Source organism: Geotrypetes seraphini, chromosome 10 (genome assembly GCF_902459505.1).
Source record: "Geotrypetes seraphini chromosome 10, aGeoSer1.1, whole genome shotgun sequence".
Taxonomy (NCBI): Eukaryota; Metazoa; Chordata; class Amphibia; order Gymnophiona; family Dermophiidae; genus Geotrypetes; species Geotrypetes seraphini.
In genome coordinates this window covers 135262708-135286800 of record NC_047093.1, presented here as the reverse complement: position 1 = coordinate 135286800, position 24093 = coordinate 135262708, and the positions used below count along the sequence as shown (strand labels likewise).

The following is a 24093-nucleotide window of genomic DNA, read 5'->3' as shown; positions in this document are numbered from 1 at the left end:
AGTGGAAGGCCAGGACAGGAGGGATCCCTCCAGTCTCCTGTCCTGGCCTACTCTGCCAAATTTTTTACCTCCCTCCCAACTCCTCCCGCATACCTTTTTGAATCCCTGATGGTTCAGCAGTGTACCGGGCAGGAACGAGCTTTCAGCGTTCCTGCCTCATGCTAAACCCCTCTGAAAGGCTGTCTTGAGTTCTTGCGAACCAGAGGTGTACCGGGCATGCACCAGCTTTTTCATTCCTGCCCAGCCCTGAGCTGCTTCCTAATCGGCTGCCGCCAGTTCTCATGAGTCGCATGAGAACTGGTGGCATCCATTCAGCAAGCGGCGGAGCGCATAAAGCTCACTCCTGCCCAGTACACTGCTGGACAGCAAAAACTCACAGCAGCCATTCAGAGGGGCTCAGTGTGGAGCATGAGTGTGGAAAGCTCGCTCCTACCCAATACATCGCTGGAGGGGGGAGGCGGGAGGGAGGGAGGTAAAAAAATTGTCAGAGTCAGCCAGGACATAATATGGGAGGGATCGCTCCTGTCTCTGCCCACCAGATCAAACGGCAGGCCGTCGGAGGTCTGCAACAAGTCCGGAAGGGGGGCATGTGGGCGCTGACCCAAATATAAGACGAGACCCCCATTTCTGGGCCATTTGTTTGGCCCAGAAACCTCGTCTTATATTCAAGCATATACAGTATCCTGAAAACCAGACTGGCTGGGTGAGCTCTAGACAGAGTTTGAGAACCGCTGGACTAGAGGGCAAAGATAAGTATGTGCTTGGGAGATAGCAACCCGGTGCCTTCAGTATTTCCAAATAACTGCCCCCAAAAGATCATAGAGGATGAGAACTCATTCTATAAGTGCGCCAGGAACAATTCCTTTTTAGAGCTCAGACATCATAACCAGATTTTGGTCTGGAAGTTCACCAAAAATGAAGCAGAACCGTCGCTGTTTCCTCATGACTTGACTGGAGATCCCACTTCTTGACATTCATCCATCTTGGCAACTGTGGAAGAACATCAGAGTTCGGCAATGTGTTTATGTATCACACATAGATGCCGCCTTGCTCGAAAGATACACCAAGGTGCAAAACCATGCTCATCAGTTTTGCCTTTTCCCTGAAAGTGAGACATCAACTTCTTTACCCTGTTGGTGTTCGTCACCATTATTTTTTACCCTTTGTAATCCGTAAATTCTCCAATGATTATCTAGTAGTGAAAGAAAGAGTGTACTGTTTTGTTACCATTGGATTAGCAGTGATACTTTTTTTTATATCAGTCTTCTGATATGAGTGTCAGTATGACATTGTTCTTTTTAGGACCTAACCTGAAAATTAGCCTAACGCTTTAAGGCCTATCCAGAGTATTAGCCAAAAGCCTCTGGGAGATATTACAAGTCTGATCCTTGGCGATGTCAGTACAGGTGGACAGGATGTCTCCTACCATTTGGGCTTAGGCCCGGATGCATTAAAAATCATCGTTAAGACCGTGTGGGTTGCTGTCAGCCAATTAATTGTCCGATTTTAAAATGGCGATCAATGCTCAACCAACTGTATGCAAATTAGTTTTGCCGAGGTCAGCCATAATCCCACCCCCATCAGTCACTGGAAAAGCAACTTTTACACATGCATAGAGCCGGCAAGGAAAGCCCCAAAGCAGTCTCCTGCCACTCAGCTCTTCGTGGAAGGCTTTTTTTCCCCTATTTTTTAATGACACAGATGTTGTGCGTATATTGCATATGCACAATACCTGTCCTCATTTTTTTTTTTAAAGTTGTGCCGGACCCCAAACGGCCAACCCCACCCCAATGGCCCCCCTCTCCAACAACTTTAAAAAAATCAGCAATAGGGATGCCCACTCCCTCCTGCCTTGGCCACCTGGACCCCCACACACACCTGACTGCCCAAAACCTGGACCCTTCCCAAAACCAAGGTTCCCCCCTTTCCAAACCTCCCCACCATCCCAAGTCCCCAAGAGAAGGCCCTGTTTGTGGTCTGGTGGGGCTTAAGGTATCTGACCTTTGTTTTAATACTAATGAGGTCATTTTGCAAAGAGTCAGAGGCTGCAACGGATGCACAGAAAAGCACACAGTTTTGATATGGAATTCTTATTTGTTATAAGCCAAACCTTCTTTTCTGTACAAGATTAATTCTTGATATTCTTATGTTTAAAATTGATAAATAATATAAAAAAAAGGAAAAGTACGCAGTGAGCCATTGTGTTCATCGGTCAGTTAAATTAGGTCAACGCTAAACCAGTTCAACCAGTTTAGCGACGATCATTAGACGCACGGAGACTTTAATGCATTTGGGCCTTAGTTTATATGTTTTAGGACCACTGCTTAAGAGCAACCAAAGGAGCCAGACAGCTCATCTCCAAGAGCTGGACCATCAAAATAAGTCACAGTTCCTTGGTAATTCAGTTCAAGGTAGGATTACATTGCAAGAGGATGGGTCAGTTACCCAGGAAGTTACAATGAACAGATTGATGTGGACATTCAATAGGGTTACTACTACAGGTAGATCAATACAACTATTAATACATTTAGGTCATAGTTTACTCGTAAAACATGTAAACTAAGCCCAAAAGATAGGAGACATCCAATAAACTATCAACAAGGATCAGACTTGTAATATCTCCCAGAGGCCATTGGCTAACACTTTGTGTAGGCCCTGAAGTGTCAGGCTATCTTTCAGGTTAGACCCTGAATGGCACACTGACAATGAGAACTTCAGAAGGTAGGGAAATATTCCTAATCTTATACCATCTGTTCTACTTTCTATACCCAGAATATTCCCCTAGTCTTACTGGAATCTGCTGCAGTCCCATTCAAGACCACTTGTGAATGAGGGGTTCCTACAAAAGCAGCATCGACCTTCAAATTTATGGACACAGAGGGAGGACATTTCCCACCATCAGGCCCCATCTTTCACGAAGAAAATGGTATTTGTTGTAGACTGCAATATGAAATTACTCATGGATGGTTTTCAAAGAGGATCTTGTGTTAGACATCCAAAGACGGGAAACCACATGGTCTCAAAATTTCATGTAAATCATTGGATAACTTTTATTTCCAATTCATAATGAGATCTCACAACTGGAAGTTTTACATTGGACAAATCTCAAATGTTTATCTCTTCCAAAGGGAAGAGACAAGTGACAAGTGATGCTCTAGCTAGTGCTTGGCCTCAACCTGTATAACTTAACAGTGCATGGAATAAGCTTTATATGCGTTCGCTGGTGCTCAGAAAGAACAGCAGGGTCACCAAAGTTCTTCTGACATACATCACAAGGGTAACATCCTTCATCTCTATGCATCTTCACATGATACTTGAGATATGAACTCTGAGAGAAACGTTTCTTGCAGATAGGGCACCGATACGGCTTCTCGCCCGTGTGGGTCCTCAGGTGGGCCCGGAGGTAAGAGGCCCGGATAAAACATTTTTCACATTCAGTGCATTTATAGGGTCTCTCTCCTGTGTGAAGTCTCACGTGCGCTGCCAGGCTTGAGTTATCCGAGAAGCTCTTCTCACATTCTGTACACTCGTATGGTTTCTCCCCAGTATGTGTTCTTAGGTGTTTAACGAGGCTGCAGCTAAAACGGAAGGCTTTACCACATTCAGAGCACTTAAATGGTTTCTCTCCAGTGTGGATTCGGCAGTGAACACGAAGATGCACCTTTAGAATAAACCTCCTATCACATTCAGTGCATTTATAGGGTCTTGATCCCTTATGGTTCTTTTGGTGCTCAAGTAGGCTCTCGGGACCATAGAAACTCTTCCCACACTCATCACATTTCCATGATCCTTCTTTACCATGGGTTCTCAGGTGTTTAGCCCGTATTGACCGGTCATTGAAGCCTTCCCCACATTCTCTACATCGGTAAGGCTTCTCTCCCTTATGGTCTTTTTGGTGAACTCGGAGGAGAGTGTTATCTTCAAAGCTTTTCTCACATTTACCACACTTATAAGGTCTCGCTCCTGTGTGAGAACGCTGATGCTTCAGAAAACACGTCTTGAAATGGAAGGCTTTCTTACACTCCAAACACTGATATGGTTTCTGTCCCCTGTGGACTTTTTGATGCTTCCGAAGTGAATCCCGATGGACATAGCTTTTCCCACATTCAGCGCAAGGATACGGCTTTTGGCCCGTGTGAGTTTCTTGATGTCGTACGACAGTTGATTTGTCTTTGAAACTTTTCCCACACACAGGACATAGAAAAGGTCTCTCTCCTGTATGGACTCTAATGTGTCGGTTAAGCTCGCCAAGCTTTGGGAAGGCTTTCCCACATTCTGTACACGTGTGGCGTTTCTCTTCTGATGCTGGCTTGCACAGTGATGGGTACTTCAGATGTTTCATAACCGTTCTTTTCTCAGTGTAGGATTTCCCGCATCGAGCACACTGGTACGGTTTCTCCCCTGTGTGGATTCTCAGGTGGGCTCTCAAGGCTGAAGATTGACAGAAGCGCCTTCCACACTCCGCACACCTGTACGGTCTCTCCCCTGTGTGTGTCCTCCTATGGACTTTGAAGTGCTCCTTCCTCCCAAAGCTTTTGCCACATTCTTTGCACACGTAGGTCTTTGTCTTTCTCCCATTTTTCTGGGCTTTCCCGCTGGTGCCCCTCTCTGGGACCAAGGTCTCATCCAGGCTTTCTGCTTTGCGCGCTCTCTTTTGTGCCCTCAATCTTCTACGACGACGAGGGAAGGTCTTCACACTACGAGCTAACCGACTTGACCCTCCTCTAGTCTCCATTTGGCTGATGCCGAGCTGTGGCTTCTCTTTAGGTTCTTTACTTGCTCCCCCACCAGAGCTCCCTTCCTCAGCCCATTCTTCAGCGTGCTCCTTCTCTGTACCAGGATCATAGTGCATTTCCTTAGCTGGAATCAAATGGAAAAATAAATTATTCCAATTCTATAAAAATAAAAACACCATCAGGAACTTAAATGTGCAAACTTTAGAACACCCAAAAAACATAAAAAGGAGAACACGGGTTCACTCAAACGTAATCAAAATATACAAGAATAGAGAGTAAACTATTCAATCCTACATGTGTTGAAAGTTGTAACAGATATAAAGGACCTCATACATGTGGATATTAATTAGCTTTTTTCATGACCTTAATGGGGTGGTGTATTTTTGTGCCATTTTTTTTATTTTAAACTTAATATTTTCTACTGTGTATATACGACAGCAGGGAAATTTGTGTGAGTTTAAGAAATTACTGAAGGAGACATTTATTTTGCAGTATGAAATATGAGCACCAAGTTTTTTTAGAGTGATGATGTAAGCGCTGGTCGCTGAATTGTTGATGCCAATTCCAGACTTTGTACCTTTCATCTAGCTGCCCCCTATGCCTGGAATAAATTACCCATGTATGTCCATCAAGCCCCTTCCCTTGTTTAAAAGCAGACTGAAAACCCACCTTTTTGATATAGCCTTCAATCCTTAACCCTACTCCTCTGCCCTCCAACCATCCCGCTGATTAACCGTTCCCCTTAAATGTATCCATGACATCCTGTTTGTCTGTCTTGGCTGTTCAGATTGTAAGCTCTTTCGAGCTGGGACTGTTTTCTTCTTCTTTGTGACTCTGTACAGTGCTGCATGCATCTGGTAGCGCAATAGAAATAATTAATAGTAGTAGTAGATTTGTATTATATATGCTGATGCCTTTAACTCAGGGGTAGGCAATTCCGGTCCTCGAGAGCCAGAGCCAGGTCAGGTTTTCAGGATATCCACAATGAATATCTACGAGATGGATTTGCATGCACTGCCTCCTTGAGATGCAAATCTATCTCATGCATATTTATTGTGGTTATCCTGAAAACCTGACCTGGCTCCGGCTCTCGAGGACCGGAATTGCCTACCCCTGCTTTAACTATATTGTAAGCCACTCTGTAAAAAGCAGGTTATATATGAATTTTTTTTTTTTAAAAACCTACCCAAACATTAGGCGATACTTCCATGCCACGTTTGATGCAAATAAATAAATAAATAAAAGCAATTCTAATGGATGCACAGCACTGTGTTTCTGCACGAAAGGGGGCATGGCCACAGAAGGCACACGGGTGGGCCACAGGCATCCCTTAAAATGCACGCAGTGTTATAGAATTTGACGCATCCGTGCCCAGCTTGTGTGCCAGTGTAAGCATGGCTTGCTATTCTAAAGAAGATGCCAATCCTGGAAAGCCCCGTTATAGAACACCATTCAGTGTCAATTTATAGAACTTCCCCTTAATGTACAAAGTTGGGAGCACAATTTATAGCATAAAATTAAATACAATAATTGGCTATTAGAATCTTGGTTATACTCGTACATGGCCTTAATTAGTACCAACTGGCATCAATTAGCAATTACATGCATAACCACCCTTAGTTGCAAATCTACATGCTCAAATTCCAGACGGACACAGGCATGATAGGGGCGTTGACGGGTCAGGAGCATGTCAGGAAATTAGGTACATTGGTTAGAGATACCATCATTTACATACCGAACAGTCTATAGAGTCAAGGAATCTTGGCTGGTTTCCTATGGGAACATGAAACTCTGGTTTGAACAACTTAGTCTTGTTAACGGCTGACTCAGAGATCACAGAGTGATGGGACAGCTGAGGGCGAGCACGGTCTGGTACTTCCTGTCCCTCATACATCAGCTTGAGACACCCTGAAGTGGGCGATGTACAGTGGGGGCATTTGCCAATTAGCAACACGGAGATCTTGTGAAACTTCGGGCTCCTTTTACTAAGCTGGCATGAGTTCTAGCCACGTAGCGCGCGGGGCAATTCTGCACGCGTGAAAAACGCTATCGCAGCTTAGTAAAAGGAGCCCTTAGTGGGCCGCAAGAGCATGGACCTCCTTGGCAGGTGTCTGGTTTTGCTAATACTCCACAAAACTAAGGCGCATACATTTCTTTACTGAACAAACACCAAACAGGGATTATTTTATTGTGATTTACTACAATGCTGGTCACGGGAAGGGGAGGGGAAGAGCAAGAAGTAATTAAATCAAAGCAAAATCCTCATCCAGTTATTTATTACTCACTTTCCAGGACACCTTCATCGTCACCATCCTCTGAGACTCCAGGATCTAGGAAAAACAAGCCATCCTCCTCTGATAAAATGTCAGGATTAAACACTGAGTAACCTGGTGGCCAGAAAGCAAGAAAACTGTTGTATTACAATGCTCCTTACTCCACGCTGTACATGTTATTATTACTCAGACCCTTTAGCCTCATCAGGCGTCTTCATACTATGTTCCCTTTGGGCTCTCTCAGAGATTTTTTGTTGGGGGGGGGGATTTTGAATCATTATGCAAAGCAATTCATGCATTCCTCGTTTCCAAAATCGACTAGTGTAATTTGATTTACACAGGCGTACCTATGAATCAAATCAAATGACTTCAAACATTACAGAATTGAGTGACACGCTTACTTTACGGATCCTCCAGATTTGAACATGTAATAACCCCCCCCCCCTCTTCTTTCAGTTACACTGTTTGCCCACACATTTGAGAAGTTTAAATGACTAGTTCTTACATTTCAGGCTTTTCACGCAGGTATGCAGTTACCTCTCTCATCTTCCGCCATTTCCTACACTCCTTCCCCGTATTCTCCGGTATTTAGATTCAAATAGAATGCTTATGCCAAATCCTCGGCAAGCCCACTTAGGGCCAGATTCTCAACAGGACACCCCAAGTTAGATGGCGGTAGGCATCCTACCATCACCTAATTTGTGTCCCGTGGCTCTAAAAGCCCACTTAAAAGAAAATTAAGAGAGGAAATGCAGTGTCTTACTTTCACCACTCACAGCGGCGTTCAAATCGCAGCTACGGAGGCACTTTCTGGTGCCTAGAGTCACAGTAGGCGTGGCCTTAAGCATTGGGGCATGCCTCCTTAGCTGCAATTCACATGACAGGTAGGCACCAGAAACACGGGCCAGTAAAAATTGGAAAAACTACTCAAATCTTAACTATACATTTTGGTGGAACTCATTATGCCATATTTATAAGATGGAACGAGCTCTTGATACGCAGAAAGGGACTTACAATAAGTTTATAAAGATCTGGGGGCCAATGGAAAAATATTGTAGTGAGTAGACATCACTTTTTATGGGAGATTATATTTTACGTATTGGGGGGTGGGGGGGTATATTTTCCATTGAGAGTTTGTTTTTATTTCTTTAGGTAGGGCGGAAGGGAGGGGATTAATATTTTTATTTAGATGATTTGGAAAGATGTTTAAGTGTTGTATTAAAAGTATAATGATTGTATTTCTGTACACTTGTCTGTTTGAAAATGATTCATGAATTTTAATTTCAGTAGGGTGGAGGGTGGGGATATATTCTTTTGTTCTTGATGATATGATTAAGATTTTCAAGTGTTACATTGAAATTTAATGGATATATTATTGCACACTTGTTTATGATTTAAAATGAATAAAGAATTTATTTTTAAAAAAAACTCTATTTTGACATCGGCTGCGATTCTCTCCCCATTCAAGAATATTAAAAACACACTTTTTCTCCCCACCAAATAAGCCTGGTTGAGGGCAGGGACGGGTCCCTCTGGAGAGACAGATGAGATATTAATTCTCCTCCCCTATTACAAAGCTGCACTAGTGGTTGCCACGCATCAAAAGCCCCGAAGCCCTTTAAATCCTTATGGGCTTCGGGGAAGTTACCTCAGCGGCAACTGTTAGCACGGATTTATAAAAGAGGGAGGGGTGGGGGGTAGTCTATTTGCTTTTAATGACTTTTTTTTTTTTCTTTTGATGCCGATGTTCCTTTCCTTCCTGTGGTTTATTAGTAACTACATTCACTGCTTAGATCTTTAATCGGTAAAGGCGGTATATCAAAATTAATAAATAAGTTTTATACTGCAACATGCAATAAAAATAATAAAAATAAAAGCATTTCATATATTTTTGTCCCTGCATTATGGCCTTTTGGGATTCAATTTGGTCTCAAGTTAATTCTTTATTAGAAAACCATGTAGCTTTATCTTATGATACAATTCTATTTGGGACGTCCATGAGAATAAAAAGTCAAATTTCATCTAGTAACAATAAACTTTTATTAATAATGACAGGAGTCGCCATTCAACATATCACCAGAAATTAGAAAGATTACACCAGACTCAATTACACGTTCTGGTGGAACTCGTTATGTTACATATACAAAATGGAAAGAATAATTGCAATAGGGAACTAAAACAATTTTAAAATATTTGGGGGCCATTAATGGTATATTTAAATGATTAGACACCTTTAAATGCTTGAAAGTTATAATGAGAAAGGGTATAGTACTTAAATGATTGAATTTTGTTGATATAGGGTGGGATGGGAGGGGGGAGGGATATTTTACAGTATTTAAGATTTATGGTTAAAAATGTACAAGTGATTTTGTATAGTATATTTTATAAAATTGCATACTTGTTGATTGATAGGAAAATGAATAAAGATTTAAAAAAAAAAAAAGATTTGGGGGCCATTGATAACATATTGTAATGATTAGACACCTTTTTACACTAAAAGTATAATTATAATTTTGGGAAAGGGGGATATATAGTTATATTATTGGTTAAACTAATGTTTTTCAATTTATTATATGTGAGAAATGTTTGTTTTATAATATTTGTGGAAAGGGTGGGTGGGAAAGGGAATTAATTTATATATTGTAGATGATATTAGGAAAGAATTTCAAGTGATGTGTATGACTCAATTGATGTATTTTTGTACACTTGATGTAAGATAAAAAAATGAATAAAGAATTGGGAAAAAAAATAAAATAAAATAAAAGCATTTAAAAATAATGTGGGCGGCTGCAGAGGCGCTTTACGACGCTAATGCCACTGTAGGCGTGGCTAACGCTGGAAGTGTCATTAGATGTCATAAAGCTCCTCCGTAGCTGCGACGCACATGAAAGGTAAGCACTGGAAAGGTAAGCCTTGAAAACCTGGCCTACGTTTCCGGCGTTGCGATTCTATAAACAGCACGGATGCGTGATTGACCCGTGATCGGTGACTGGATTTCGGGTGGCCGACGGTGCTGCTTACAGAATCTGGGCCAAAATGAATTATACGTACACCCTCTTCGATAGCCACCATTGTTAAAAATATCTTCCTCTAGAATGGACATCAGTAGTAACTCTTTCCACGTGAGGTGCGCAGCCTCACAACTTGCTCAAATCATCATCAGTCCCATCACTAACTTCAATATGGTAAGCCGACATTGGTTCCCCCTCAAAGCGGCCAGAACACTTCGCGTACACGCCAGCCGCATCCACCACTCGGCGCGCACATAAAACGTACTTCTGCTTTAAAGTGCTCATATCTTATGCGCAAGAAAACCCACGCACAAAAACGCCATATAAAAACGGCTGCCTCAGGCCCTTTTATTTTCTCGTCTTTATTTTCCTTTTTCAAAACTCAGCCCACAGCTCCAAAACTAATAGAGAATACCCCGCTGGCTCTCTAAACTATAGTCTGTGCCTAAAGGGTGGCCAGGCGTACAGTTGAGGCTCCTCTAGAGAAATAAAATTGGGGGAAGTGGGGGATATGGTTGGGAGGGATTCAACCCTTTCTCGTGTGAACCCCCCCCCCCCCGAGGTCAGTAGTACCCCACTGAAAGGGTCCCCCAAGCTCTGTCCAGACAGCAAAAGGGACAAGAGAAAGGTTACTAACCAGATCCAAAAGGCCCTAACTAACCAAAGAAAGGACTGCACAAGCTTACCACCTCCACCTGCTGGAGACTGAGAACAGACTGATCGTAGATGGGACTGCACAGCCCACTTGTACTACTGCCAAAAGTCAATGTGTTATCAGTCTCCACCTGCTGGTAGAAGAGTGTAAACCCATCCATTCTGTGCCGATCTGGAGACGCTAAAGATATTACTCTTAAACGTATCAAATAACTTGTGACTCTCTTTATCTTATGGAATGACCTTAGCCAGCAGCCAGCCCTTGCAGGGCCTTTCCTCTGATGCGTTGGAAGTGGCACAGCCTGTGCCTCCTGCTGACTGCTGCACTTGAGGTAAGGGAGAGAGGGAGCAAGCGAGGGAGGGATCGGTTCAGGACCACTGCCTGCTTCTGCCACTTTTGAGACTTGAGGGTGGGAGGAGGGCTTTGTGGCTCAGGATCGTTGCCATGCTGGTGCTTCGGGGCGGGAGGGAAAGCGGATTTGCGGCTCAGGATGCTGCTGCTTTGGGGCACTTTTTTTTTTTTACACCAGTGATTTTTTTGCCAGTTGTATGAGTCCCAATTAACGGCAGTTCTGCCAACCACGTGGACTTATACATTCGAACTGTTAAAGAATTGCGGTTGCAAGTGTCTAGGGACAGTATATTTTCATGTATAGGTCCAAGGGAATGGAATAGGCTTCCATTATACATCCGTCAGCAGAAAAATTTGCAGAACTTTAAAAAATTACTGAAAAAACACTTTTTTTTACAAGCAGGTCAAGATGGTTTACAAAATTTGTAGTTATGGGTAATCTTGAAATCTTTTGGTGGCCCTTGGGGCTCTCTTGTCTTCACACTGCGGCCCTTTATGTGAAAAAGGTTGGAGACCACAGACGCCATAGAAAGTATCATATTGAACTTTGTGATGGGACTAATGATGATTTGAATGAGTCATGAGGCTAAGTACTTCATGTGAAAAGAGTTGTTACTGATGAGAAACTTTTTTTTTTTTTTTTAACGATGGTGCCTATTGAAGAGGGTCTGTAAAGCGCTGGATTTTGAATTCATCTGCTACTTCAAATATTAGGACCAAATTTCTTTCACAAACTCCATTCTTTCATAATTATGAGGTTTCATTTCCCTCCTCATACACCATGCATGTCTGTTAACATACTGCTAATACAGTCCAAACAATAAGTGAAGGGGCACATATATTCCTTGTAAGTTTTTCTATTCCTGCAACAAGAGCTGCTGAAACAGTCTTCATTCTGCTGACAAGCTACAAGGTCATTTTCTCTTTGTGTTCTGAGCTCTGTGTCCTCATTTTGTTCTGTAAGCCAGCTTGTGTTTAGCTGAGCGATTCTGCTTCTCATTTAGATAAGAAACATTTGCTAAGAAAGAAACATTTGCTCAAACCTTAGACAAAAGGACAGTATTATATGCCAAACTTCCCAAACCCCCCTCCTTATGTTTGCTACCTTTGTCTAGTTGCTTTATATATCCTGTTACCAAATATGGTCTTTCCTACAGTCATATGCTGAAAAAACTGACCCATGTATAATGCTATATAAATGAATGAAGGACTCATAATAAATGGGCATCTCCTTGAACATGACGTAGTCTGTTCTTTCTAAGGAGATGCCCCCAGATGCATCTGTACCAGAGACGACAGAGTGTGTGTGTGTGAGGCAGTATTGGGACCAGAACCTTTTCAGCGAGGTTTAAGAATCGGTTGGCATAGAAAGCCAAAAAAGGTGGACTTCTGGTTATAACATCACAATAATCCTGATTCCTGTTTCAATAAGGAAGGAAACTTGCAATAAGAACTTAAGGATTGCCATACTGGGACAGACCGAAGGTCCATCAAGCCTTGTATCCTGTTTCCAACACCTTTCCCATCAGTGCCTTGCACTCAACCGCTTCCTGCGTTGCTCACTGGCGTATACCTCGCAGTATCTGTGCAGCTGAGCACACAGTAGCTTTCTGCATCTACCACAATGTACAAGTTTTATCCCATTTTTTAGGTCTGGGTAAGACAGAGAGAAAAGGAGTGGTTTCTCACACCATCATTTCCTGCCACCTCAGCCCGATCTCCGGCAATCAGTTCTTCGTCCCACTCGAAATTCGGCATGACGTTAGGTTTGAGGTCGATTTCCCCTGTTAATGGGTCAGATTAGAAGTGGAAGAGTTAAATGAGGAAATCCCACTTTGTGCAAGATGATGTAAAAAGACGCAGAGATAAAAAGAACTGCAAAAAAACAAACAAACATCTTTTACCTGAAATTCTTAAGGCTCCCTTTCTCCCCCTCTGATTTTATCATCTCAGTGGTTTCCAACCCAGTCCTCAGGGACCAACCTGGCCAGTTGGGTTTTCAGGATATGCACAATGCATATGCATAAGACAGATTTGCAAGCACTGCCTTCTTGGTATGCAAATTTCCCTCATGCATATTCATTGTGGATTAGAGGACAACCAAAATTTGGTTTTCGTTTTGGCTTCAACACCACAACTGGCCCAAAATCCGTGTTTGGCCTTGTTTTGGTTTCAGCCAAAAATGCTTTTGTGTTTTTGGCTGGAACCAAACTGTGCAGCCCCACTCCCTCCCTCCTTCCAAAAAGAGACCCCTTCTCAGAGCCACATGCCTGCCTTAGCCTTCCTTCCTTCCTGCACTCAACCCTTGGCGCTAGTCCCACCTTGGCAAACTTCCCACCTCCAGCGGCAGACCCTTCCGGGCCTACCGGTGGCTAGTGGGCACATTTATTCCTGAGTGCTGTCGGCTCCTCCTTCAAAATGGCTTCCAGAACGTCCAGGTTTTGGTAGGGCTCTGAAAACCCGACTGGCCAGGTGGTCCCTGAATACTGGGTTGAAAAGCACTGTTTTGTTTAATCGAAGAACATCTACTGTATTTGGATTTTTTAACGGCTTGGAACTCTCCTTCTTAAAAGTCAGCCTTCATAACTGCTAAATATTGGGGGAGGTAGGGGGGGTTCAAATTCTTTATCATCAAAACAGCGTGCAAGTGTCACATTGATAAGAACAGCGGTTCCCAACCCAGGCCTCAAGACTTTTAGGATACCCACCATGAATATGGATAAGCATTGCATGGCGGTAGGGCATGCAAATTTATCTGATGCATAACCATGGTGGGTATCCTGAAAACCTGACTGTTTTGGTGTGCCCTGAGGACTGCGTTCAGAACAGCTCAACTCCTTGGGCATTAGGGTGAACAGATTACCCGTTCCAGAAGGGAGACTTTTGGGCCAGTCCTAGATTTCTGCCAAGCTTGTCCTGGTGCATTATGGGAACTGCAGCACTGATTTCAGCGGGTAGAATCGTGGACTCCAACTACTACACTGCTTTGCGATGTCATTTGAAAACCAGGATCGGCCTTCTGGGATGGGTAACCTGGTCACCCTATCAGGCACACCCCCAGACAGACTTCCTGCTGATACACAGACGGGAGAAGAGTGAGGAGTCAATCGTGCCCCGTTAAACCCCACTGAGCTGGCTGGCTACCGATACTGAGCGACACTTGAAACAGGTGGTACTGCTGTTGCCCAGTCGGCTAGGGAAGGGGCAGAGTTTGGACGGAACCACTACGTAGCCACATAGTAGCGATATTTGAACTATGAACCGGCTTAAGTTAGCAAAGCAACAAAAAGATTGTGGAATAGAAGATCAGATGTACCAGTTTGTAGTTTAATAAGTGTCCAAATAAATTAAAAACAAGATTCTTAAAAATAATTCACAAAGGGTGTATACGGTTGCAAGTGACTCAAAGGATAGAAACCAAATAGCCCCATAAGATCCCTGAGGAAGGCATTTTTATTTTGCTGAAGCAGAGCTTGTGTTGGGTCATTTGTATTTTATACGTTATTTGTTTTTTTTTATCTTGTGGGTCTCTTGTGACTGAAAACACCCTTTGTGGATTGTTTTTAAGATTAATAAGTGTCCAAATAACTTAAAAACAATAAACGACAAACTGATCCATCCGATCTGTTCCACAATCTTTTTGTTGTTTTGCCGCTTCATTTCCTTTGTGGAACCTTTTGATGCCATTTGGATTTGGTGGTTTTCTCTTCCAGCTTAAGTTAGGACAGCAAAAACACTGAATATTAAGCAGTGCCCAACTTCCAGGTTACTGAGATATTCAGTGCCAGATGTTGGACATGCCCTGGCACTGGATATCAGCGGCCTATAAGCCATTAACCAAAGCTGTAGTATGCTTGCTGTGGGTTTGTTAGAGAGTGTGTGGATTTATGTTTGTTTGCTTGTGAGTTGATGGGTTTCTCTAAATGAAAATGTTATGGTCAATGGTCTAGTCTGGTTTAGTGCTTATTACGGGTACTGTGGATCCGGGTTGGTTTGCTGTTCCCTTTTTGATGAACCTTGCCCTGTTCCCAGCCGGTCTCTCTCTCACTGGGGAGGCTAGTACCTGCTTGTTATTTCCAATGGTCTTATTGCTCTTCCTGTATTGTTTTTTGCTGATTGTATTTACCAGTCTGGGACATTTGCCATTTTCAATAAAAATAAATTTTTTTTAAAAAGCCATTAACCACCATGGGCTGAATACTGGACCCTGAATCTCTATCCGACCCTGTATATTTTATGTTTTTTTATGCCATGCTCCTACTTATAAGTGGACTCTGAGAAGGAGATTTCTAAAACCTGGGCATGGGATTCCACCAGTGGCGTAGCAAGGGTGAAAGGTGCCTAGGGTGGTAGCACCCCTTCCCTGCCCTCCTCTTTGCCCCCCCACCTGCCATATGCCTCTTCCCTTACCCTGTACATCTTCCCCCAGCGTCACTTCCTAGGCGCGGATCCAGGAAGTGACATCAGAGGTAGAGCCAACGCTGGCATAAGCAGCAGGTTGGGGTTGCTGCTCGCGCCACAAACGTTAGGGGGGGAAGGGATGCAGCGCACACAAGCGGTAGTGGGGGAGGCGGGGAAGGAATGGGGGGTGGACTGCTCCCCCACACACACACACTGGATTCCATGACATCCCCCTTCACTGAAGCCAGCCCAGACACTTTGGCGACTGAAGCTTGCAAAGAAGCAAAAGAGATGTTTTTACCCAGAGAAGAGATGGTGTCGTAATTGTCGGACATCACGTTCCTGTACAGCTCCTTCTGCCATTCTTCAAGCATCTGCCACTCCTCCGAAGAGAAAGAGACCGTCACGTCCTCCAGCGTCACCGGCATCTGGAACAAGAACGACCCCCATGAACAACGGCCACGACGCCTCGATTAATTGCAACACATTGAGCAGTGATTGGGTACTCTAAGCATTTTCCCTCTCTGCCCCAACAGGCTCACAATCTCTGTAGTACCTGGGACAATGGAGAGTTAACTGACTTGACAAGGAGCACCGCTGGGATCAAACCCACAAACTCATAAGAACAGAAGAATAGCCTTACTGGGTCAGACCAATGGTCCATCAAGCCCAGTAGCCTATTCTCACGGTGCTGGTGCCACTCCAATTTTAAAATACAGTGCGAATGTCATGTTGAAATTGGGACATTAGACCATCTTTTATTCTTTTGTCCATTCATCTTAACATTCTGGAAATCAATCTGGCCCCAAATTAATAGGATGTTAGAAAATCCAGTAGCCTTGACATATGATACTATATTATTTGGAACAACAATGAGAGCAAAAAGTCAAATCTCATCAAGTAATAACAAACTTCTATTTATTTTAACTGGAATAGCAATACAACAAATCACATTTAATTGGAAAAGACATGACAGGTTGAATTACACTTTCTGGTGGAATTCTGTTTGCCATATATACAAAATGGAACTCACCATAGCAACACAAAAAGGATATATTAATAAATTTCAAAAAATATGGAGACCATTAACAGAATTTTGTAAAAAATAATAATTTTCCCATGTTTAGAATTTGATAAGAAGGGAAAGGGGGGAACATGTTTTTGAATAATATACAATATATAAAAATTTAAATGTATAATATAACTAATGGAATTTTGATTGAAAGGGAGGGGGAGGGATGGGATATTATTATTATTAATAATAAGAAATATGTAAATTTAAAATTCTGATATATTAATTGCATCTATTTAAAAAAAAAAGTTTTAAATAATTTATCAATATGTAAGCTTATCAAGTGTGTATATATAAGTTTATATAAAGAATATGTAATTCACTTGTTGTAACATAAGAAAATGAATAAAAAAATTAAAAAAAAAAAAAAAAAATACAGTGCGACTCATATTCAAAGTAGGTGCTGCTAACCGGATAAAAGTCAGCTAAAGGAAAAGCCAGAAGTGGACAACCTTCATACATGAAGAGGGCTGTGCTGCCCTAAGCAGGCCGCATACAGAATATGAACAAACACACCATATAATTCACTGCCAGCAAAATTCAATGCAATGAGTAAATGGCAATAAATTACCACCAGGATGGTCTGTTACCCTATCCAAAAAAACAAAAGGAATTGACCCTAAAATATCCACAAAGAAGAAAATCCAGAGAAAACAAAAAAAAAAACTCTGTGGAGTGACGATGTTCCTAAATGGACTTTATTTGAAAGTGTCAAAGTTCCAAAGGTACACTGAAATCATCCACATAAAATAATTCCATCCACATAAAAATAAATCATCCACATAAGAGCCTTAAAGGACCTAGTCCGCTAGGGATACAGGACCCAGCACGGTCCGCGTTTCGACAAAAAAAAGTCTTCTTCAGGGGTCCCTGGGGGTCCTATAAAGGTGAGTACGTGGGAAACAATTGTGTGGTGAGCCGGAAGTGAGACCGTGTTGGGTCCTGTATCCCTAGCGGACTAGGTCCTTTAAGGCTCTTATGTGGATGATTTACTTTTATGTGGATAATTTCAGTGTACCTTTGGAACTTTGACACTTTCAAATAAAGTCCATTTAGAAACATCGTCACACCAGAGGTTTTTTTTGTTTTCTCTGTTACCCCATCCAGTTTCTAAGACTAGCAAACAAATTTTGTCCCATTGCTGTATCCTTCAAGGGTTCCACCGACAAGAAAAATCTAGTTCATGACGTTTGTGGGGGCTGTTTTCTGCATCTAATTCATGTGGTCTCATGGGCCACAACCAATTCAATGGCAGGTCACAGGTTGCCCAGCCCTGAGGCAGGCTATCCTAATTTCATCCCACTGTCTATTCGGTTATATAAATACCATTTAATAATAATAATTTTATTTACTTATATACCGCCCAACCAGAAGTTCCAGGCGGTTCACAAGACATCCCACTGTCTATTCGGTTATATAAATACCATTTAATAATAATAATTTTATTTACTTATATACCGCCCAACCAGAAGTTCCAGGCAGTTCACAAGAGAACTGAGACCTATCAGTGAAGATGCAAGATACAGTAGAATTCAGTAGAATACAATACAACATGATAAAATGCGGAAGGATACAAAGCAAAATCACTGCACAAATTTGCCAAACAGAAGGTTTTCAGTGATTTTCTAAACTCATAGTAAGATTGGGAGTGGGCAATCCAAGGACACATCAAAGAGTTTATTTTCCCCACTTGAAAGGCTAGAGGTTATTCTTTATTGTAGATTTTGATATGCTGCCTTATCAAATCTGGTGAAAAGCAGTTCACAACTATAAAATTTCAAAAGTACGAAAGAAAAGAACACCATAAATTTGATTTAATGGTAAGAATTGCAGTCATGTTGTATTTGAATACGAGTATTTTTTAAGAATAAGGGTCTGATACTTTTTGAACCCAAGGGAGATCGCTCTGAGGAAAGGGATGTTACCAGTGGTCTGCCTCAAGGTTCTGATCTTGGGCCTGTTCTTTTTAACATTTTTATAAGCGATATTGCTGTAGGGCTGTCAGGTAAGATTTGCGTCTTTGCAGACGATATCAAAATCTGCAATAGAGTAGACACGGCGGATGGTGTGAATGACATGAAGAAAGACCTGGCGAAGCTTGAAGAATGGTCTGAAATTTGGCAGCAAACATGTAAACCAAAGAAATGCAAGGTCATGCATTTGGGCTGCAAAAACCAAAGGGAATGGTACAGTTTAGGGGTGAACAACTTATTTGCACGACAGAAGAGCGGGATTTGGGTGTGATTGTATGTGATGATTTTAAGGTGGCGGCGAAAACTAGAAGGATGCTTGGGTGCATAGGAAGGCCACGCACCATTTTAGCGGCCTTCTTCTGGAACGAGTCCATCTTTTTTATATGTTTTTGAAGGTCTCTACAATATTCTAAATGAGGTCTCACCAGTCTTATATAGGGGCATCAATACCTCCTTTTCCTACTGGTCATACTTCTCCATATTCACCCACGTATCCTTCTAGCTTTCCTCACTGCCTTTTCAATCTGTGTGGTCACCTTAAGATCATCACATACAATCACACACCCAAATTAAGAGGCCTAAGCCTGGGGAACTCAGGCAGGAGCAGGGTATGGTTCAGCCAAGGCAGTGGTTCCCATTCTTGGTCCTGGAGGCCCCCCTTGCAGTCAGGTTCTCAGAATATCCACAATGAATATTCATGAGAGATACGCACGCAATGGATATCCTGAAAACCTGACTGGCTGGGTGTGTCCCCAAGACCAGGTAAGAACCCTGGGGTTAAAGAAATAGTTTGTTGGATTAAGTCAGTCCTAGAGTACCCACCGCTCTGCCGCTGCAGGAAGACATCAGGCCAGGAGGCAGCCGTCGGGATTTTAAAAAAGTACCAGGGTGGGCGTCTGTATTGGCTACAGTACTTGTTTCTTCAGCAGGCCCCTGAAAACAGGACATTTTGGAATTCCAAAACTGTGCTTGGGGACAACGGGACAGGATGATCACGTTAAAGTATACCCTGAGAAACAAGGCTCGACTCGGTTAAGTTATAACTAATAGAAATAATTGATCTCATGGAAACCTATTTGCTAGAAAACGCTGAAACAGAGTAGCTTTCAAAGTTTTTCGAAAAACTTGAAGGGATAGACAGGATCTTATTTGAGAAAGGGAGGTTGTTCCAAATGACTGTTAGTAAATAGGGGAACTGGGAGATATCTTTAATTAGAACAGAACAGGCAGAGTGAAGCTTAAGCCTAGTTTGCTCTGTTACTGCTCAAAAACTTCAGGCACAAATTTGTTCAGTTGAGGGTGCCAAGAGGGAAGAAAGCCGGATCACTTGACCACACTTCCACCCAGCAGGTGATCTTCTGCCACTTCACAGCCAAATTACTCATTTGCCATCTCCTCGGAGACCTGAGCCCCCCCCCCTTGGAACTTGCTTCCTTGCTGTCTTGCAGCTCCAGTAGGGGGGGATCTTGGAGGCTGCCACTGAGCTGATCGCCCAAAACGTTTATCACTGTTCCCTCCCCGATTGGGTGGTGGAGCTGCCGACTCAGCACCCCGAGGTTTTAGGATCCAATCCCAGCACTGCTCCTTGTGGCCGGGGGTAAGTCACTTAATCAAAAGTACCTGCGTATATGCAACCCGCTTTGAAGTGTAACCACAAAAAGGTGGTCCAAAAGCCCCTTTCCCTTTAATTTTTTTTTCTTCTTTCTAGTGGAGAACTCATAAAGGTGCCATCGGGAGAAAGGAAACTGCAAATTCAAACGTCAGAGAAAAGAGACAGGAAGCAATCAGCCTTTGTGACGTACTGGATCAGCGGAGGGCGATTATGACGTCACAACGCAGTTCAAATAAAGCCGCCCGCGAGCTGCGTCGACCGTTGTCAAGGCCCACGCCCGCAGCCCCGTCGTATCCCGTCACCTGCACCGACTCCCCCCCCCCCGCCCCGCCCGAACCTCGCGTTAACGGTAGAAGACGCCTGTACGCGAGCTCCAAACTGCGGTACCGACCGCGAAAAGGGAGAAGGCGGCGGCCCGTTGCTCACAACCACTTCCGCACCGCACCGCCCTGCCCTTCTACGCGGCGGACCAATCGCCTACGAGGGCGTTTCCGGCGTGCGGCCGCCGTCGGGGCACGCGCTCTGACGCGGGACGCGGCGCCTGCGCGCCGCGGGGAAGCCCTATGCGCATGCGCCCTCCCTCCTTGAACTCACGCTTGCTACTTGACACGTGGCAAGTCTGGGGCAACAGGGCAAAAGGACAGGGTGTTTTTTTGAACTCAGGGTTTTTCTTTTTTCCCCCTTGTCTACCTGCTTACCTCTAATTTTCCCTGCACGAGCAGCGTTACGAACTTGCTGCCCGCATCGGGGGTCACCTCTCACTGACATCACTTCCATGCCCCGCGTTGGAAGTAACGTTAGAGGGATAGCTGACCACGAAGCGGGCAGCAAGTTCATAATTGTATGTCATGCAAATATTATAATGCTTACATTTCTTGTTTCACAGATAATAATTGGATTCACCCATTTGTTTCAGGAGGTGTCAAGTCAAAAGCGCGCCGGGACAATGACGCACGCAGGCAATTGAGCGCAGCGTGGAGGCGTGCGCCGCAGAAAATTACTGTTTTTAGGGCTCCGACGGGGGGGGGGGGCGTTTACTTAATAGAGATCGCATCACGTTGTGGGGGGTTGTAACCCCCCACATTTTACTGAAAACTTCACTTTTTCCCTGTTTTTAGGGAAAAAGTTAAGTTTACAGTAAAATGTGGAGGGTTACAACCCCCATAACGCCGGCGCGATCTCTATTAAGTAAACTGGGGGGGCTCCCCAACAAAACACCCCGTCGGAGCCCCTAAAAACTGTAATTTTCTTCGGCGCGTGCCTCCGTCTTGCGCTCAGTTGTCGGCGCGCGCCTTTGTCTTTCGCGGGGTTGTCTATGAACCGTTTCAGGATATGTTTTACATTTATAATATATTTTAATTTGTTTGGATTGGAAGGGTTGTACTTTAAGCAGTGGTATAGTAGGGGGGGGTGCGCCCTGCGCACCATGTTGGTACAGGTGCCAGCATCCTGCCTCTTCCCACTCCTCCCCTGGCCATGCCCCTTTCCTTCCCCAGTACCTCTAGTTGAAGCTGTGGTCAACCGCGTGCTCTTCATGACCCCATCGGCTCTCCTGTTGACACCACTTTCGGGTGCCGCGCATAGGAAGTGGCATCAGCGGGAGAACCGATAGGGTCGCCAGGAGCACGTGGTTGACCGCCGCGAGCAACAACTTCAGCTAGAGGGAAGGGGGAAGGAAATGGAGGCGCACACGGCAGGAGGGAGCGGGGGAGGCGGAGACAAGGGCAGGGAGGGGCGCCTCTCACCCTTGCTTCCAGAGGGTGTGATATGACAGAGTACGCTACTGGGTTTCAAGAAGGGTTTGGATGAATTCCTGAAGGATAAGGAGATTGAAGGGTTTAGATAGAGGATTGGATGATTTCCGGAAGGAAAAGGAGATTGAGGGGTACTGATAGAGAATTACTATGCAGGTCCTTGACCTGATGGGCCGCCGCGCAAGCGGACTGCTGGGCAGGATGGACCTCTGGTACCCAACAGAGGCACTGCTTATGTCCTTATGTCCTCACTACACCACTGACTTTAGGCATCCCCTATGATGAACAGAAGTGAAACTACATTAAATGAGAATATATTTTGATATCAAGTTCTTTGGTGATTACAAAATATGATATATTTTATGATATTTTTATTAGTGAAAGTAGCACCTGCTCCGTCCCCATCTCTGTGAACTCCTGTATAGATATATAAATAAAGGAGTTGAAGTTGAAGTGGTGATATAAATGAGAGGGTTGGAGTCAGAGTCGGAAGGTAGGACTTCATCAAAATCAGTCATATCTTTCTGCAGTTTGCAATCACTGATTAGATGGTGAGTGTCACACTTAACTGGCTATGGTTTTGCCGTCTCCGTAAGCCCAAATATTTAGTGCTGAAGCACGGATATAACGCTGGTGGCGGTCAGCAGAACACTGAGCAGACTGGCTGATGCCGACCCCCACTATGCCTAAATCACTTACTAAGTACATAAGAATTGCCGCTGCTGGGTCAGACCAGAGGTCCATCCTGCCCAGCAGTCCGCTCCCGTGGCAGCCCCTAGGTCAAAGACCAGTGCCCTAACCGAGACCAGCCCTACCTGCGTACGCTCCGGTTCAACAGGAACTTGTCTAATTTTGTCTTGAATTCCTGGAGAGTGTTTTCCCCTATAACAGCCTCCGGAAGTGTGTTCCAGTTTTCAAGTTTATTAAAGATTTGATTTGATCGCAATATTGTATTTCAGTGCGATTTACAAATAAAAAAGCAGGTTAACTTGTTAAGTGGCTTTTCTTCCCTGATAAATATCGGCAGTGAATTCCATGTTTGCAGTGCCATAACAGAGATCGTGTCCCTCCGAGTGTAAATAAATCTTAAAGAAGGGACTGAAAGGAGGGATTTCTCACCAGATCTTAAGGATCTAGTTGGAGTGTATGGAATTATATGACTTTCTAAGAATGCGGGAGTTGTATTCATCAATGCTTTATGCGTCAATAGCGCTAATTTGTAAGAAATTCTATGGTTTATGAATTCAGACTTACACGTGGTGAAAACCAGGTTAGGCATGCTGAGGCCATATTCTTTAATTCCGCAAGCAGCTTTATGGAATGCCCCTGACACACCCATGACCTGGGTCTGGTGTTAGACATGTTAGGGCCCAGGGTAGAAATTTCCCCTCTCCCAGTTTCCCCACCCACCAAGTGCCCTCCCTTCTTCCTCCTCACCATCTCTGGATCCACCAAATGTCCTCCTCTCTGGCATCCCTCCCTTCATTTTAAGTTCAACTGTTCCAGGGGATCCGGGATCCCCACCCACCCACCCATGAGCTGGGATGTCCTTTCCTTCTCCCCAGCCTTTCTGAAGCCTCCCTCACCTGTAAACTGCGGTCGACCCCCTCTGACGCAACTTCCTGTTTCTGCTTGAGCAGACCATGACAGAGCACAATGCCAAGGAGGCCGCGGGCAGTATTAGAGTATCTCTACTGCACCGGTTACCTCTTTCCAAGTTTCCAAGTTTATTGTACATTTGATATATGGCAATTGGATAACAACCATGCGCTTTACATAAAATCACTATATAAAAAATAATTTAAAAGGTTGAACTACAATTTCAATAGTAAATGAAAGAAGAAAAAGAAAGAAGGTAAAATTTTTGTATAAACAAAATTATATGCTTGCTGTCTTTTCCCTTTATCAATGTCCGACCAATCTCCTTTAAAAAAAAAAAAAATTTATTGGTCATATGTGTCTTTAAACAGAAAAGTTTTTAGTAATGATTTAAAACGTTTTTACAGGTGAGGGGAGCTTCGGAACTGGTTGGGGGAGACGGGAAGAACATCTAGGCCCATGGGGGGGCCCCTGAAGCTGTGGGGCCCAGGGCAGCTGCCCTGTTTGCCTGGCTGGCCCAGATCTTCGTCTCCGACATCAGAATTGACATCGGGGAGAGGAATGTTGGTCGGCCCGACGCTTTTGCATCGGGAAGCAGGGAGAGCTTGGGGCGGCGGTGGCTTGGGGGCCTGTTCCCCGATGGCAGCAGCAGTGGC

At 43.9% G+C, this 24093-nt stretch overlaps 1 protein-coding gene across 3 annotated transcripts; it reads right to left on the bottom strand.

Moving 5' to 3' along the window:
- Positions 1-3025: 3025 nt before the first annotated feature.
- LOC117368320 (zinc finger protein 883-like) lies at positions 3026-20422 on the bottom strand. Of its 3 annotated transcripts, none has more exons than XM_033961864.1 (5): positions 20275-20422; positions 15729-15855; positions 12718-12810; positions 7022-7123; positions 3026-4860 (listed from the first exon to the last, which is right to left on the bottom strand). In XM_033961864.1, exons 2-5 carry the CDS (start codon positions 15853-15855, stop codon positions 3155-3157), a joined length of 2028 nt encoding a protein of 675 aa, XP_033817755.1. In that variant the 5' UTR covers positions 20275-20422; the 3' UTR covers positions 3026-3154. The 3 variants fall into 3 exon arrangements, with proteins under 3 accessions (XP_033817755.1, XP_033817753.1, XP_033817754.1); XM_033961862.1 differs by having other exon boundaries at positions 19295-20408; XM_033961863.1 differs by having other exon boundaries at positions 20093-20408.
- Positions 20423-24093: the final 3671 nt, after the last annotated feature.